Consider the following 18,492-nt stretch of genomic DNA (forward strand, 5'->3'; position numbering starts at 1 on the left):
ATCGCTGCAGAATGTACAACGGAGGACATGATAAAAAGAATGCCACCATCGGCTAGTGAAGATCAGGTGAAATTCCATTCCATTCTGCCTGTACTAAGTGAAAAAAATAGAGCATAGAGTTCGTTACTACTCTTCGGAGATCTTGCAGTGCGCGCGTGTGATATCCATTCCGAACTCTCCAGCGTACAACGGTCCGGAATCCAATAGAAGGCGAACAATGTACTAACGCAAAAAAAGCCTCTCCATTTCCGGTGAAAATGTACGCTTCCGGTGTGGAAGTATATACTCGCCCCACATTGCGGGGTGAGCGCACGATTTCCAGTGCGAATCAATGGGGGAGGCCAGAGGGTACGAAAGATGCGATTGTTATAGTGCATCATCATCTCGGAGGAATTTTCCTTCCGATCGGATCCCTCTTGTGAGCTGGGAACTTTCACAAATATAGAAACTGCACCAGTGGAAACCGGTGCACCGATAGGAATACAGTACCAACACGCAAAGAATACGCAGGTTGTGTGTGTGTGTGCTGTCACCGATCCAGACATGCTACAGAATACATCCCATGCCAATTTTTTTTGTATCCTCTTCGCATCAGTATTTCAATCGATCCGGAAGAACACGAAAAAAAAACCCGCATCCTTCACCGTGTTCCAGTGTGGAAAGAACTGCACACAGCAACGATACAACAATAAGCAGAACAGTAACGGGAGCGCATTTGAGAGGCTGGCCATGCCATCTCCACAACATGGCGCGATGGTTGTGCATGATGTGCGCATCACCGTACGATTACCTGTACGATCCTTTGGGGCCTGTACCTCCAACATCTCTCCCATTATCTTCAGCCTTTCGACGGCAAACAAAAAAAAACGTCACAAGGCGCACATAATGTCGAACAAGTCGATTCGCAAAACTGGTTGCCAACGATGCCAAAACCACAGGACCGCATCATCATCGTTGGGACCAACTCGCCGCGTTTCACGGTCTCCGACAATGCGGTGCAGCAGCAGCAGCATCAACAGCAGCACACCACAGTTCACTGCGAGAGAAGGTTAACTAACGAAGTTGTCCACATTTTGAGGGGATCATTGCACGTCTCCCGGACAACGCGGCAAACGAGCTAGGATGTAAGCTCGTGCATAGTTACCATAGAGCGCAGATGGTCACCGTGCACAAGAAGATGCTTAGCACCACATCGAAAAACCACCGTCACAGGTTAGTTTAATGGTTCCACGGTTTGGCAGTAGGATTTGTGTACTACTGCTAAGGATAGTGATAGTTACCGTAACAAATCGAGTGGAGAATAAATTATTTTCAGCAAAAACATATTAGAAACAAACTAAATGAAAACATTAAATATAAAAAACTTTAATACAATTAAACTAAACGGTAAAACAACGACACAAAACACAAGATCATTGAGAAGCGACGTAAAAAGTAACAATAATCTGTATTTAAAAGACCACAAGAAATCACTATCACACTTGATAAAGTCTGGCAACACTGTAACCCGTTGAACGTCATCACCCTGCAAACGGTGCGCAGTTCAAGCGACTCCACCCGTGGTGCAAACCTCACCCGGTTTCCATGTTCCGGAGCCTGCTGCAGGGCGGAAGGCAAAGGACTGCCACGGGGGGTAAGGGCAAATCGACTTACAAATGTTGGCACCATGTTTCACGGCGTATTTATTCTACTTTTCACCACCGATACCAGCCGTTTACCGTGCTGAACTTGCTTTACTCTTACGCCACCCTTCGTTCCTCGCTCTACCTCCGCCCCCTCCACTCTTCTCCGAGTGCCGTTCTTTGTTGCTGGCTGTCACACCACCACCAAAGTGCCAAAGGTAAGAGTGTCATACGGAGTGACAAGGCAAAAGGATAGGCACATCGAGTACAGAGTGTGCTCGTGCACAGCACACCCAAAGGGACGGACGGACGGACGGACGGCACTGGCTGAGCTTACGCCCGGAACATAAAACGGGAGAAGGAAACGCTTTTCCTGGGGGGTGGTGTGGGTTTTTGCCCGTACCCGTGTGCCGCCGTTGCGCATTTGTTGCAGCAGCACAGCACTTTTCCCCGAGAGTTGAAAAGTTTCAGGGGGGAGCGTTGGTTTTGGCGCTAGAGGACACCGCGGAGAGTGTTTGTTCCTGCAGCAGGGCTTTGGTGGGCTGTCGGGTTGAGGATATCGCGTTTGAAATATGTACTACCCAAACATCCAATAGCCGGGAACGAGCAGCAGTAGCAGCAGCAAAAACAGTGATGCGTTTTGCTGGTCCGACCATTCCTAGGGAAGTCCTTTCCATATCAACACGCGGGACCCGCAGAAAATGGCCAGCTTAACGGTGTATTAGTGGAATGCTTACCAGTGTATATGTACCAGCAGCGGCGAGTGGAGTTCCTTATATTGCTGCCGATGCGATGAGTACACCGGGACTCGATAACACGAAGCAACATATTCGGCCAATCATTTCTCCCCTCGTCCTCCACCATTTCTCCCATTTGTCGCCCCGCTCCTCTCCACCGTCCTCTACTCGCTCGCTTCTGCAAACACAAATTAAACTCCAAAGCAGTGGAGTGAAAGTGATTCTTCTCAATTTTCCACTCGAAAAAGGATACACAACACAAACCGTCACGAACTTCGCTTCACACCTGATGAGTTGTGAGTGGGGACCACTTAACAGCAAGAGAAAAAAAAACATCCAACATACAACAAGAATTGGACAAAAAAAGGAACTCATCCTCGGTAGCACCACAGCGGTACGAACGGTGCCGCTCTGCTGTATAGCTCTCCCGTGCAAATGTACACACAAGTGGAAAATCTACTCCTTTGCCGGCTGCCATTGACGTCTCGGTTACCAGAAGGAGTAAGGGGGGGGGGGGGGGGGGGGTGGGGGGGGCATGTGTGTGTGTGTGTATTTTGTGCAACACCGGAATACCGGAGCACAGGCAAAAGGCAACAAAAACATGACGGGGAATCGCTTTTTTCCCTTCACTGTCCTCCCACCCACCCACCACACACAAACATTCGACTTTCTCCAGCATTTCAATTACGTTTTTCCTTCCTTGATGTCATGCCCCAAAGTTCACCCTCCCTCTCTCCCCCTCCTTCACCATCCCCACCAGCTAGCCGCAAGGCAGAAGAAGAGTATGATGTTCGTGCTGCGGAAATGATTTGAAAACGATCCCGCCTGCGGTTGACTTTTATGGGACCCCCCCACAATGTGACCTCCCCCCCACCCCTCCCCCCTTACACCCATTTTCCCACCTCCTCAACACACTCATGTACCGACGATTTGCCTCCGATGTGATTCGTACACCATCGACCATCGACGACAGCACCGTATGGTTCGGGTGTTTGCCAAACCGGCGCAACAAGGGAGGGAAGTCCTTCAGACAAGCGGAAAAAGGATAATATACGAACCGTGTCGTGCGTTGAAAAAAGCAACCACTTTCGAAAGGACGCTCATAAGGTGGTGCTTTACATGTATATGTGTGGGTGAGTGAGAAGAAATCCTTTTTTTATCTCGCTCTTCCTTCCACACCCCTTATTTTCCCGCCCCGGTATATAACGGTAGCAACAAGGGAAAACAACACTGTGTGTGAGAGCAACGGCAGCACACCGGCGAGGGTTCTGGGTGTGTGATTTGTGGGGCGGAAAATTTTGAATGTGTGTGCTGTGAGCAAAAACCGAAATAAAACAAAACCCCCCTTCCGTGTGTATCTCGGGCGGTAGGGGGGATGTGATGGGAGCGATGTTGCGGGTACGTTGATTGAGTTGAAAAGGTGTCAAGTACCTACAGCGGAGAGAATTCAAACCCCGATGCCCGACACTGGGTACACACAACGGCAAGGATGCCCTACCCCCCCCCCCTCCCCCCCCCCCCCCCACCACCCTTCTGGAGAAACACATTTTTCTCCGCGTACTTTTCACCTCACCGGGAGAGAGTTTGTGAAAAAAAAATCGAAGCAAAGAAAATCGCCCACCACTTTTCCACGCAAACGAACCGAAACGAACCGAAAACTAAACCTCTGTCAGAGGTTGAGCACAGTTCGCCCGTTCCTTCTCGCTTCCTCGTTGAGGGGGGTGGATGCCATACCGCACCGCATACTGGCGCACTTACGGGCGGAAATAGCGATTGGAAACGGAAGCGAGTCGTGAAAATGTGGCAACACAAATTCTCGGATGGAAGATTTATTTAATGGTCTTTTAAGTTAGTGACACACAAAAACCGCACCGAGCTACTCCACATTTCTCACTTTGGATGGGGTTTGCACCCACAGTTGTTGCATGCCCCCACCGACTAATGCGTAAGGGTGGCAATGTGGATAGGGGGGGGGAGTGGGAGGAAGAAGGGGGAGGGGGGCCTTCATACCACACTTTCCCTTCCTGGATCATGGAACACAATTCCGGCATGGTCGACGAAAAACTAATCTACCACAATGCCAACCAAGTGTGCAATAAGTGACAAAGCGACAAGTTGTTGACCGTACATCGTCGTTCACACACACACACAACCATACGCAAATGTCTTCCACGTTTGTGGTGCAAGTTTTGCCCATCATAGTGCAAATTATGGTGCCGTTTTGCCATTTTCGCTTTTCACACTCACCGGAGCCGCACCACAGCAAAAACCACTAACTGGACGCTAGTTCGTGTTGGTCGGGGTGTTGTTACTCACTCGCCAACACAGTACACCCTCCGCCCTCCTCTCTCCCTTCCCTTCTGCTGTTTGCTGCAGAGTTCCCCAGGTCCCACAGTTCCCTATTAACAGGACCTTCATTAGCAGTGTCAACGGTGAAACACGACATATCCATGTTCGAAGTGTGGGCCGTTTAAAGGGGGGAGAGTCGATGCCAGGCAAAGTGTCGTCGTGCTGTAGCATAATTCTTTCGCCTTGCAAAACTACTACCGTACCACCGCGCTCCACGGGTGTACCAGTGCCCGATGGTAAAATAAATTGTTTGAGAAGCAATTAGTGTAGCTTTTCGGGCGGTGTATTCGAGAGCACAGTGTGTCTTACAGAAAATGATGATTTTGAAAATATTTTTTTAAATAATTAAATGTGAAGTATACTTTCTTTTAATAGTTCCATAAAATGATTTTAACAATAATTTTGCTGTGTTTTAAAATATCTTAAATTAAGTAACAATTTTAGGAAAATATGTAAAATATGTTATTAATATATTACATTTAGTACAGGTGTACAAGAAATAAATTATAAATTGATGATAGACACTGTACTGTTTCAAATTAGTATTATCACCAAAGTAAACAAGCTTCACACCTTTATCGTCATCCCGCGCGCAGAAATGTGAGCCTCCTGCGACCTTTGTTGTGCGGATTATATCACTGAAACCGTCGCTGTGTGTTTGCCATTTGAACCCCCTATTTATGCATCCGAAAGTTGCTTCACCACTTAACCCAATCGAGCGCAGCACGGTACACACCCCGTTCCGCGACTTTTACCTCTTTTGCACCAGTTTTCATGAATTCATTCAAAAGGCTACACAAATGATCCCTTCTCCATCCCACCAATACGATCCCCAGACCAACCCAATCTCGGGCGAGAAAGAGATTTCGGAGCAATAATAATAATCACATTCCAGTTAAAAGTGCACAACCCCGATATCGTTACCTGTCGCTGGACGGCGGTGGTCGGGTTGGGTTCGGGTGACAGAAACATGACTCCACCAAGCACAACCCACCCCCTTTTCTCAGGCAGCAGCATAAACGCAGACTAATTGGAATATTCGACCCCCAAAATGGTACGATTATTTTATGACCACAGTGCCACTCATTACTGTACGCACCACCCCTGCGCCCCCCCCCCCCCCCCCCCCCCCCCCACACCAATGTTGCAAGTGGGTGATGGTGACGAGTCGCCCAAAATTTTGGAATTCGTTGGTGATGTTCGCTTTTGGTGAAATCTGTTGCTGCAGCATTGTTTACAATGGTGCCCTTGCACAACGAAAGCTTAACGATCGATGTTTTTTTTTTTAAATTGTCGGCCACATGCCATCACGCTGTGTGTTGGTGAAGATTTGCAATTAAATTGTTCATTGAGATTACGCATACATTCACCCTAGGAGTGTTAGCCATTTGCAGTGCTGTGGTTGCTAACGATATCGCCGTGGACGGTGGCCAAATAATTCATATCGAACGATTCAAGTGCATGGCATTTCGCATTCATTCCATTATCATCATTCTGTTTGTAAGTGATGCTTACGATATAGAAAAATTAGTGAACAATTGTTATTTATTATTATGCCAACATTAACATTTTTATTAAATGGAAATTATGTCAAAAATAATATTTTACTAAATGGTCGTGTTGATGTGACAATGCCTAAAGTTAGACAAAGCGCAACCACGTGTAACAAGGATAATTAATTGATTACAAAAGGCTACCAAACAAAGGCCTAACGATATATTGCACAGGCCGTTTCGTCTCATTTCATACTGCTCACTAAAGTTTAATAATTCGTGCCGAATTATGCGTTTTGTGTGAACAAATTGTCACCATACGCGCATTACATTCAATAAACACAGTTTCCCAATTCAATTCTCCACATTATACCTCCCGGCCCCCACCCGTCCAAGGGTGAATCTAACAAATTACGGGTATTATCTTTTAATGGACCTTCATCACCCTCACGCCCGAACGCTACTCCTCTCACCGTCCCACCTCGTTGGAGTGAAATGTGAACCGGCGGTAGTAACATTGTGCTACACTCCTCTCTGCTCCACCAACCTTCTTTTACGAACGGCGCTCTTGGGAGCAATTTTTACCGTCCGCATTCGGAAACTGGTACTCAAGCCGAACAAGCAAAACTTTATCCCAGTGCCCCTGGCGGAGCTTCCCGTAATGGCGCACACACAGCGCACTGTACACTGTAATCTCGATGTAAACAGTGTGTCCTGCGGGAAAGAAATAGGAAACGGCAACTGCCAACCTCGAACCAGTGCCCAACACGATACACCTTCGCCTTTCGGAGGTCGTACACGGACAGCGCTCTAAACAGTACGGAACACCAAGTAACAACTTTGCCGAACAATGTTTCAATTTAGTCAACAGCCATATTATACAGTGTCACACTTTTCCTGTCGCGATCCGGTGCTTCAAGTGGACGGTCACTTCGGGTTGTATGCTCCCGTCCCCAGCGAACATCCAATGCCAATAAGCGGACGAATGAAGTTTGTTCTCGCAACTAGTCGTTCTTTGTCGTCTGAAAATCTCTTTCTCTAACGGATAGTAAGCGTAAAAGAAATGATAAGACAACTCGTAAAGTGAATAAAATGGGACAGGATGAATAATGTATAGTGGATAGAGCGGAAAAACTGCTCACCAAAGGGCATAAAATAATATAATAATCACGAAGTACAACGCAACACAAACCGATATTTCTTAAGGGAAGGGAGTGTAATGAAGAACAATATTTTCCCATCATGAAGAAGAGGAAGTGGTATATCATCCATTCAACCCCTCTCTCAATCGAGAGAATATTTTATGTAAGCGTTTGGTTCCTCTTTTCGTTTATACTGTGTGATTATCTGTTTCCAGCGCCAATTAAATACACAAACAAACATGTTACCAATGGGATTCGAACCTACACACTACTGGGTGCCATACTGAAAGGCTCACGATTAGCTACGGTTGCTCTCGAGCAGTACGCAGCTAACGATGGATCTGATTCGGCAAACGCTGTTAAGGAAGAGTCATTTTACTTTAAACATGCAACTAACGAAACAATACTTAATTGAAATAATGTACAGAAATTACTTATTTCAAAATTCCACAATCAATTACTCTATAATGTAGCACACATTTCATCGTAAACAGAGAGTTATTGGTAAAGCAACTATGGATCATTTTGTCATCTTGCCTGTTTGCCAATTGCGCGTGTATGGGGAGGCTTGAAGAATAGGACATCTTCACACATAAACGAGCTCGGGATAACAGCACTTCGCTTTCCCAGCCTTAGTTTTCCACTTATCGATTCTCTCGCATTAGATACGCTCGTTCATACATGTACTTTCCTTTCCCAGCGTATGGAGACGTTCTTCTCTTTATTGAACTTATGGCCTAAAGGACCCGTATGCCCCACAATTCTTCTTCCTGCGACGTGTCACTTGTGTGTGTATGTATGCTATTGCGTCGCCTAATTGAATCGACGACGATTGTTTCCCTCTAGATGTGTGACGTGTTCCGGTCACACATTGCTACTTAGTAATGCGTTCGAGTCGGGTCTTTCCCCCCTGTTGGTCTTTGGGCTTATCACCCTTAAGCTCCCCTACGCCAAGCGCAAATCATTTGCTTTTGCCTGCGTACGTACTCGAACAGAAATGGCTCATTGGCAAGATTGAGGTTACGGTAACGTGCATCAAGCCAACATACATACATACACACACACATCAGAGAGTCCCGGATCGACAACTACAAACACTTGCCAGAATGTCCATCGACGTTTTTGCTGGGCAATGTTTGCCGAAGGATAAAGCAGCACACGAAACATGGACGATAACGACATCGTCTGTTCGTTGCGGTGTAGTATGAACGAGCAACCCGGACATCCAGCGTATCGTAACGAGGTCCAAGAGGACTGCGAGCATCCGACGCAGCAGCAGGCCAACATCAGACCAATGCACATAAATGGATCGAACGCCGGTGATGCGAGACGGAAAAACGTACCGAGAGCGGACCCCCGGTGTGGTGTGAGGGTATTGTCGTTGTCGATAGCATCTTTGGTCGCTGATCCTGGTCAACACTTGGCCAGGGGACACACTCTTATCGCACGTTTAGCCTTTCACTTGATTGGAACACGTCCGGTTGCTCTCTCGCTGGTTCTTTCTGGTTCGCATCCTTTGTTCCTCGCCGCGCACCAGCGCACACCTCCGGTGTGGTCAAATTGAGTTAAATGTTTCAGTTCATAAGCCAGTTGCATTATGTCGGATCAAATCAAGCGCAAATGACTCCCACCCACTCGGTAAACTCCGTACAATCCGGTCGGGTGAATGGATCAATACCGCTTTGGGTGATCATACGCTTCTTATAGTGTATACGGGGTATTTCGGTTGTGAAAGGGTTTTACAGGATTGGCAGAACGATTCATATCGATTTTTCGAACGATAAACATCACCTTTATCGCATCAGCATCACACACATGTCATCCTGAATCAGAACGCCACCACTACCGGGAAACTCACATCTCGATTGAGATAAATTTAATATTATCGTACAAAAAATAGTGTTTTCGTCAAAAATTTCGTGTTCTATTTTTTAATTAATTCCTTCGTGATATTGAAATATTAATCTGTTTTTGTAACATCGAACGTTTAAAAAAAACCTTTTACAATCAATGTTTTCAACTATATGTTGAAATACACGAATTGCTAACACAATTCATTAATAGACATACCCCAGAATTGATCTTTCAGCCCGTTTTAACTTTTGGACATTCAGTCTACTTGAAGCTGTGAAGGAAGAATACAAATAATTGAAAAACGAAAAGATAAAACTGCACAATACACACTTTTGTTCGTGTTCTATTTCCTGGGAGGCACACTTGAAGGCGATCGATACGCAAACATGACAGCAGAACAAACTTTCCATTAGAGGTTTGAGCATCATCGGAACTGACGGTGAAGTATTTTTCACTAATCGGGAGCATTTTTTTTTCTAACTTCTAACAAATCGAGAGGTCGCGTTACGTACAGAAGTGCAGTATTTTCAGAGTTCTGTTTTTGATAGCGTTTTTGCGCATCAAATTTTTTAGCGCTCCACCTCTCCACATTGTTCGAATCCTTCCCTTTTATCAACAACACATCGACCCAAAGCCACTTTGTGCTCGGGCTTCAGGAATAGTCCAGGATTTGCACACACCATGGCAACCGAATTCCACATCGGGCAGAGATCGATGCTGTCAGCTTTTTGGGGAAAGAATGCAACGGTTCGGATGACGACTTCCGCGAAATTGGTACTGGACGGTGGTAAAATTGGTACAGACTTGGCAAGCGAAAGGGACAAATGCATCTGCACCAACATGATTGCTAAGTTCTGAGAACTGACTCGTACGAGAAACACGTATGAGGTGTACACAATAAAAAATACGCAGGAACTAAATCAAATTTCAAATATTCAAAAACTATTCCATCGCTACTCGCGAATTTTAGATCATAACCTAAAATTGAATGCGCCTCCTAACGCAACGATTTTAGTGTCCGTGCTGTGATAATCCGCATGGAAGTCGCAAAAGCAGCGAGATCATATCGCTATGCGCCATCAGACAGGAACGATTCAGTTTTTTAGTGGTGGAGCTGTTGTTTGGGTTACTTTTTGACAGATGGCGCTTGTGGTAGCTCAGTTTCACGACGTTGTGTACATAGATGCGTTTGTGCAATATATCCACCGGAGGTACCATTGAATTCCTGGCAATCCTTTGCCCGACTCGTCCTTCTGCAGTTGCATTTACTGATACAGAATTTCAAAATGGTGACAAAATTACATTTATTCGCTAAGTTCTTAAATAATGTTAGGTTTAATTGTTGAGCAGTTGGCTGTTTAATTTATTCCGTTTATAATAAAAATAAATTTAATTTAATTGATTAGGTTTGCTTATTTTTATCCTAAAACGTACAAACATTGAGATCTGTGTGGTGTTCTCTGTTTGAGTCGTGGAAATGTAAAAAAGCTCAAGTTTACTGCCAATAACTTCAATGTAAAGTACAACCAAACCTTACACAAGTGCAACCGGCAAACCAACTACCAACTCGGTCTGGTGTCGTTGTTCGAAAGCTCGATGGTAAAATAAATAAAAGCTATCGTTACAATTTGCACTGTGCAACGCGTGTTCCACAATGTTTTTAGCGCAAGGACGTGGATGTTGCTGTCTATACAAATTGGTAAACGAACTGAAACTACATACGACAGCTAGCTCGCTACTGCTTCTATTAATACAGAAAGATTTATCTATTGTTCGTGAAACTCGCTAGCATCACTTTTTGCATTCCGCATGGACCGGTCGATAGGATAGGAGAAGCCAGTCGGTTTATAATCAACCGAACGCTCCACATAGTACACAGCCAGTGGATGTGCTACTACATCCTCCATCGAAAGCGTGCAGATGCAAGCAAACGAAATCTAATTAAATCGCTTGATTTGATTATCTATTGTTACGGTTATGATGATATGTGTCATGCTTCAGTTCTAGAGGTGCAAGAGACGAGTACATTGCGGTTGTTTATGCTTTATTGGTTCGGTATTCTTTTAGAAAGCCATCTGTCTTTCTTTACCGATGCAAATGGCAATTGATTTGCGCTATCTTTCACATGCATAATTTAACATAAATTGCTATCGCAATTAAATGCACAGCAGACGTGATTTGCAACCTCTTTTATTGCGTTTTGCGGCAATGATTGCATTTCAATTTTGTAGCAAAACGGAACAAATGGTGGAATTTTGTGCAACACGAAGTCAAATGACAAAAAACTATAAGATATGCTATACTTTCATAAAACAACCTTCCAGAAAAAAATATCTAAATGCTTTCACAAAAAAAAAATACTATCCACACCAATACTTGAACACCCGCACAATTTCAGCTAGTGAACAAGGGCCAACATTTTTGAAGTTTCTCAAAACATTGCCACATTCTATTGCCTCACTCTGTGGTTCAAACCGCCCCCTAGCACACGGTCCGCAGGGCTTTCTATTCTCACGGAAAGGAATGTTGAGTTCCTCCTTTTCACTCCTCCCTTTTACCCGGAAGTCCAGCGGTCGGAGAAGAATTCCGGCTCGGTTTCAAAGGTTTTCACACCTTAGTCGACCTGTGTATAATATGGGGGTTTGCTTAACATAGCCGGAAGAACTCACTTTACTGCCTGCCGACGGTGGAAGATGATGGTCGTTTACACATTCTTAGCGAAAATGAGATTGTTTGTCGGAGGGATTCTAACGCTTGCGCCACTTGGTAGGTGTTTTCAAATCCTTTCTCCAGTGGGCGGGAAAGGGATTACCTAACGAATGGAAAAATGAAATACCTTCCATGCTTGGTGCTGACACGGAACCATATTACTGACGGTGAGGAAAGATAATCATCGGCAATTAAATATGGTGGTGTCGTGAAGGAGATTCTCAAATGAAGACACTACGATTAAGATTTCTAAAATAATATTCTCCTGATGAACTACCATGTAATACAGCTGTAGCAGTTAGATTCTACAGTAATTCAGAGGTACAGAATGAAATATCAACAAATTATAAATCTTACATTGCAAACAATTTACAATAAAATTACATTAAAATTTAACTAGAAAGATAAAAATCTGTAATCATAATTATAAAATTATAGATTGATGTAAAAATAGACATATTATATAATAATTTATCCAATTATACATTTCATTTTGACAACGTAAACACGAATAATTATACTAATTTGATGCTGTTATTCTATTCTTTATATCATCATCTACCTGTTCCGGTGCCTAATAATCCCTGTACCATTGATAAACCTCAAAGTCCGATGATAATCAGCCAAAACAAGATGACCTGCACGTCGTTGCCACTACACATTCACCTGCCGCAGAAATTCGATGAAAATGTTCCCATCAACGCTATTTCTGAATCGCGTGTACTAGCGGGACCAACCGCCCAGATCAGCACTAATACCTGCGCTTGCCTCATCGTGCACTAAAGTGATTACTGCCGCGTGAACGGTAATCAAAGCCAATAAAATACACCAAAGCGCAGATAATCACTACATGGCGAGGCGAAACAGCTAACAACGGTCCGTATCGTTTGGGGGAAAATTGATCCAAAAAAGAGGGAAATCACTGGCAAGCACAAAGAAGCACCCAAATCGTACGGCGTACTTCGCGTACAGCGTGAAAGAACACTTGAACCGGGGCTACGGTAATGTGCTGGATTTATCGGGAAAGACCACCCTACTCTATCCAACCAGCAAGCAGTCGGCTTTCCACACGGTTTTCAAAGGCACTCGGATGATTTTTGGATGAACACATTGGTGTGTTAGTTTTAGCAGGAGCAGGAAGTGTTGGAAGGACAGGGAGAGGATTCTCAACATAACTCATCAAGTGTGTGCGTGTACGGGTTTACGTGATGAGCTTGTATAGGCGAGCACTAATCAGGATACTCGGTTGGCTTGATTTCATTAGCTTCGTGTTGGTTGGTTTGGGCAAAAATCAATGGTAATTTTATTTCCATGACGCAGGCATACATTTCCCACTACTGTTGGCGCTACACACGGTCGATGGATTTAAGTTGACAAAGAGAATTGTAGTATTTTTTGTTGCTACTTTAGATGAATTACAAGAAACTGTATAAAAAAACATTATATCCATCATAAACCTAAAAGAAAAACTTTGCAGGATGAAGACACAAAATAAATAACTCCTTAAAAGCCTCGAGCAACACTCGAGGTCCTGTAGTAGCATACCACATGTGGCCACCTCAGGCTTTGCTTTCATTTATACCAACAACATGTCATTTCTACGCACCGTGTAAATTCTACCTACTAAATGTTCGATTACATTCCTTGCTGCCTTAAGTTACAAGCAGAAAACCACTGGCAAACTTCAAACTTTCACCCTCGCAATAACAACAGATGCCCGCTTTCTCAGTTCCTCAGTCGCCAGATAAAAGTTCGCTACTTAAAAGAAGAATCCCGTTCCAACCAAATGTCCTGCGGTGGGACGTACCGACATCATACACGCACCACCCAGCCAGTGAAACGAACGATGCTGTATGAAAGATGAAGTGAAAATAAATGCACGCCTAATAACCACCATATCGTGCGGTGCGCTTCCTGCAGCAACAAAACATCCGACTTTTCACGCCCGTATCGTTCCGTTAGTCTTGCTATTCTCTCTCTCGTTCCTTGGCCGAAAGGCAGGCCCGGTCCAAAGATGGATTGGGTGGCAAGTGACTCGACGACCACGAACGAGCAGATTGAGATCGAGAAAAGATACAGAACGTGCAGCGCAGAGCACAACACCATCCGCCCAAATGGTCACCACAGTGTACAATTCCGTACTCGCTTGTCTCGGCCATCTTCCCTGGAGGTAGCTCTCCCTCGGTTCGCATACGATTCATCTTCCGGTGCGAATCACCACACACAAACACATGAAACGTAACAAATTATTCACTAAACATTCCCCCTAAACATTACCTTTTTAACACATTTACCGCTGCAGGCCCACCTCCGAGACCGCACATTGCCCAATAAGCAGCACGGAGCCAAAGTTTTCCAACAATCTCGTCCTCCCGCCCCATTCCGGAGCCGGAGCGTATTTCGAGAAGGACGATTTGGGTGAAATATTTATCCACACCAACTTCTTCCATGTCGCACACGGTCGTTCCGGACAGTGTCTCGGTAATGCTGCCAAAAGACTACGTTTTATGGCTCGCTTCTCGCATCGTTTTGCCAGAAGATTTGTGGACATGGTTCTATCCACCATAACCAACCCACATGCTTCGGTACGAGAATGGCAAAGTGCGTATTCTTCACATGCACATGGTAACATTTCCAGTGGAATGTTTTGCTGAACTTATACGAACGATGGCAGATGCCGAAGAGAAATGTCTTTTGCTACTCAATCTACAGCGGTTGTAATATGTCTGGTATCTAAACTAATCCTTTTTGATAGCAATTGTGAGGAGTGTAGGTTAGGAAATAGCTTCCCATAATCCGATAAGATGATTGCTACGATGATTGCATAATACCCAATGGACAATGGCGTGGCAGAAGAGTACCAGTCGTTGGGCATATTTTATTCTCACTTAGTACCCCCGCAACCACTTTGAAAGCCAATATTTTTACTGTCAATTGGGTACTCATATACATTTATTGCGGTAAACAAATTTACCGTCCAAATTAACTAATAGATAAACAAAGCATATATTTTAATGTTAATACGAGCGCGTATTTTCTCTACCGCGCTATGCCGGAAATTTCAATTCCCATTTGTCGTATCAACACCCTCTCGCATTTCAATGCTGAACGCTTTTGAGGTGTGGCGGCGTTCTCATGAATTATAAACTTCGCCCCTAACAAACAGCGTGCGCAATCTGCACAAATTAGTTCATGTTTTTCCTGCTAGTCAAAACCATCGGTAATCGATCTTTCTTTTCGTGGCCGCCGAAAAAGGAAACAGGGGAAGCAACAAAGAACAAAAAAAATATAGATGAACTCGCAACGAAACCAAAACCACCCCACCACTGTTTGGAACAACCACCTCTGCGCCTTAAGGATTGCCATAAGGTTGAAAATCCGAAAAGTTATACACCTTTTTCGCAACCCAACAACGACGTGGTTTGGTGTGCTTCGTCTCTTTTACTTTCCATCTTCTCGTTACGCTTTGGGAGACTATTTCATTTACTCTTGCGTTTATCCTCGGAATGCGTGTACATGTGTGTGTGTGTGCAGTTCTGACCGCGGGAAGCTATGTATTTATGCTTTGTTTGTTTAGCTCAAAGAAACCATCAAACGGATACGGATGACGATACGGCTACTCGTCCCCCTCCGGCACAAAGCACAACACACCCCTTTTACCTTCCAGATACCGCATCCGAAGGGCAATGTATACCAAAAGCAGCGACACCTTGCCCCTTAAGCGCCAGAACAAAAAAAAAACCCGAGAGAAAATGCGCTAAAGCGCCCTCGTTTATCCGATTTCGTGTTGTGGTTTTTCTTACCAATTTATGGTAATTTGTACACTCTTTTCGGAGTAATTTGCGCAGACTCTTGTCTTTTCCCCTAAACTGCCACGCGAGATGGGGGGCAAATTGATGAGGATGATGACCCATACAAGCACACCAAGCGTAGCTCTCCGTCACCGATCGCATATACAGATGGTAGTGACACGTGTGCACACACTGGTCGATTCCAATCCCCCCCTTCATGGGAAGCGAAACGGGAAGACAGACACTACCCGTCAAACGTGCACCATCATCAAAGAGAGAACAAGAAACCGAGACTTTGCGAAAGGATAAACGAACACAAGCGACAGCGGGGAACGTGGAGGATGGTGTAATAAACCGTCGTGTGGACACACATGCGCATTTGAAAGGTGAGCAGCAGCAGCAGCACCACGTTCAGGCAAAGGATACACGGGTTTCGGTCGGCAGACGACGGAACAGCGGATATCCCATCGAGTGCAGTGCAAATGCGGTTCGAACAAAAACAAACAATGCTACCGTCCGCTCCTGTGCTTGCAGGCATCAGGCAAACGGATGCCACTAACGCGCACGCTTGCACTTCGGTGCGGTCCTTCGAAACGTACCGCGTTCCGCCAGGACACCAGCGTAACCGCAGAAAGCTCATGGATGTGTTGCTTCCAGCTATGTATTGGCGTCGTACAGCGTCAAGAGGAAGATGCATCTCGTTGAACGAAACAACCATTTCGAGCAACGAAAAACTGCAAACAACACTTCCACACTGAGGAGTTAGCTTCAGGATGATACAAGTGGCGCCCTCGTGTGAGAGCAAAGTCTGCGTTTGCCATGTTTATTATGGACACGATCCAGCGCGGTGAACTAGAATGTATTGCACACAAAATAGTATACAACTGTCAGAGGAAGCTCTGGCAAGGCGAAAATGTTGGATAAGTCTACTTCACTTTTTTGTTGTAATTCAAAGTTCATAAATTTAAATTTGAACATTCCTACTTCGTAAACGAAATTTTTTTCACATAAGGCACATACCAAAATATCTCTTTACATTACGAAGGTTTAATATCACCAACTATCTCGAACTGCTGTATCCTTCTGTGTCTCAAATTCTCTTTCTTTGGGACTACAACTTCAGAAGGTCTGGCATTTTAGGCTCCTTTTATATTTAATTTCCAGTAGCTGGATAATCAATCCTGCGTACGGGATTATGGCCTAGCGAAGATGTGGTACCACCAGTTCTGTCTTGCTAAGACTGGAACCACCACCACCCGGCCCTCAAATCACTTATAGCAAAATAGTCATATAATTATCACAAATTATCACATATTCAACAAAAATTTGGATGTAAATCATAATGCATAGTAAGGACTAACTCACACGTTACAATGATTCTTACACATAACAATCGGATGCCTTGTATGCAATATATCTATAATTTTAAAGTATAAAATACTTACATGCATCCCGTTTGTCGTTTGTGACCTTCGGCGAACAATTTTTCTTGTTTGGTGCCGAACGTAGTCCTCCTTGAGACTGAAAAGGTATTTAAACATATTAGAATTAGGATTTACATCTAAATTCTTTATTAATTTAAAATTAAAATTTATCTCACATTCTTGATCGCCTTATCAGACCGCTCCCCGCTCGGTAGACGTGCCACTGACACTTCCGGGCTGTCCTCAGGTGGTGGTGGTTGAGCAACCCAATTGTATTCTCGTTTTTCAATTGCCACTCCGAACCGATCGTACTCGGCCGATTGTTGCCTGTGGTCAAAGAGATAAGATATTTGCATTATGAATAAAATTCTTCTCTCTTTCCGCTCGTATTGTTTCATTGTTATTTCGCTAACCTTAAACTTTCATAACAGTCGAGGCATACCACTGCGTAATCACCGTTCTCCAGCAGTATGCCATCACACTTTCGGTTAGCTACGAACGGGTACTCCCGAATCGGAAGCGCCCGAACGCGTTTCCGGTACGTCGTTATGCCGCAAAGATGGCAACAGTAATCGTGAAAGTTGTACTCACGCTCACTTGGTGGAGGAATATTACTTTGCGCCTCGTATCTGAAGTGAAAAAAAGCATATGGGTTGTTAGAGCAGAGAACGACATACAGCATTTCCACCAAAAACACTTACTTTCGCCATTGGTTCAGTAGCGAGTGATAACAGAATGTACAGACCAGTGCCGAACTATCACCGCGCAACTGCTCGGCATTGTGCGGCGACTTGTGCTTTAACAGGAACGGAAAGTAAGGCCGAGAACCCTATAAATACAACAAACAAAACAATACGTTAGAAGGAATTTACGGGCGATTAATAATGCGGATTACCTCCTTGTTGGCATACAGCAACCGGGCGAAGCTCAGCTCCGAATGTAACCCACAGATGAAACAGTACACTGAGGTACTCGGAACGGTGGAAGCCGGTGTGGACGGTGGCGTACCGCCGACGCTAGACTGTGGCCGTACAAGACTTCCACCGCCTGGCGATATAGAAGCCGAATTTGGCGTTGGCGAAGGGATAATGTATTTCCGGTGTTCGAGCGGTACACGCTGGGCATCCATCGTTTCCCACTGAATCGTTAGCTTATCGACGCAGTTTTTGCACGCCAACACACGGCTCTGATCGTTGCTCCCCTTGAGACAGGGAAAGTGCATCGCGTGCGAGTTCATGTGCTCGGCACTAGTGGACAGATATTCCATCGATGTGGTGGGGAACGTATTCTTACAAATGGTACATCTAAAAAAATAGAAAAAATAAACCATTACTAGAAATTTAATACATAATTACATTAAAGACATCTTCA

General features: G+C 44.7%; 1 protein-coding gene across 1 annotated transcript in view; it reads right to left on the reverse strand.

Moving 5' to 3' along the window:
* The window catches only part of LOC128297087 (uncharacterized), a 93,630-nt gene that overhangs the window by 27,060 nt on the left and 48,078 nt on the right, over positions 1-18,492 (reverse strand). Inside the window, exons 8-12 of the mRNA XM_053032651.1 lie at positions 18,017-18,425; positions 17,823-17,950; positions 17,535-17,750; positions 17,298-17,448; positions 17,143-17,218 (exon numbers count right to left, since the gene is read on the reverse strand). Of these exons, the coding sequence (XP_052888611.1) occupies positions 17,143-17,218; positions 17,298-17,448; positions 17,535-17,750; positions 17,823-17,950; positions 18,017-18,425 (980 nt within the window). The remainder of the gene's footprint in view (positions 1-17,142; positions 17,219-17,297; positions 17,449-17,534; positions 17,751-17,822; positions 17,951-18,016; positions 18,426-18,492) is intronic.

This window comes from Anopheles moucheti, chromosome 2, assembly GCF_943734755.1.
Source record: "Anopheles moucheti chromosome 2, idAnoMoucSN_F20_07, whole genome shotgun sequence".
In the NCBI taxonomy this organism is placed as follows: Eukaryota; Metazoa; Arthropoda; class Insecta; order Diptera; family Culicidae; genus Anopheles; species Anopheles moucheti.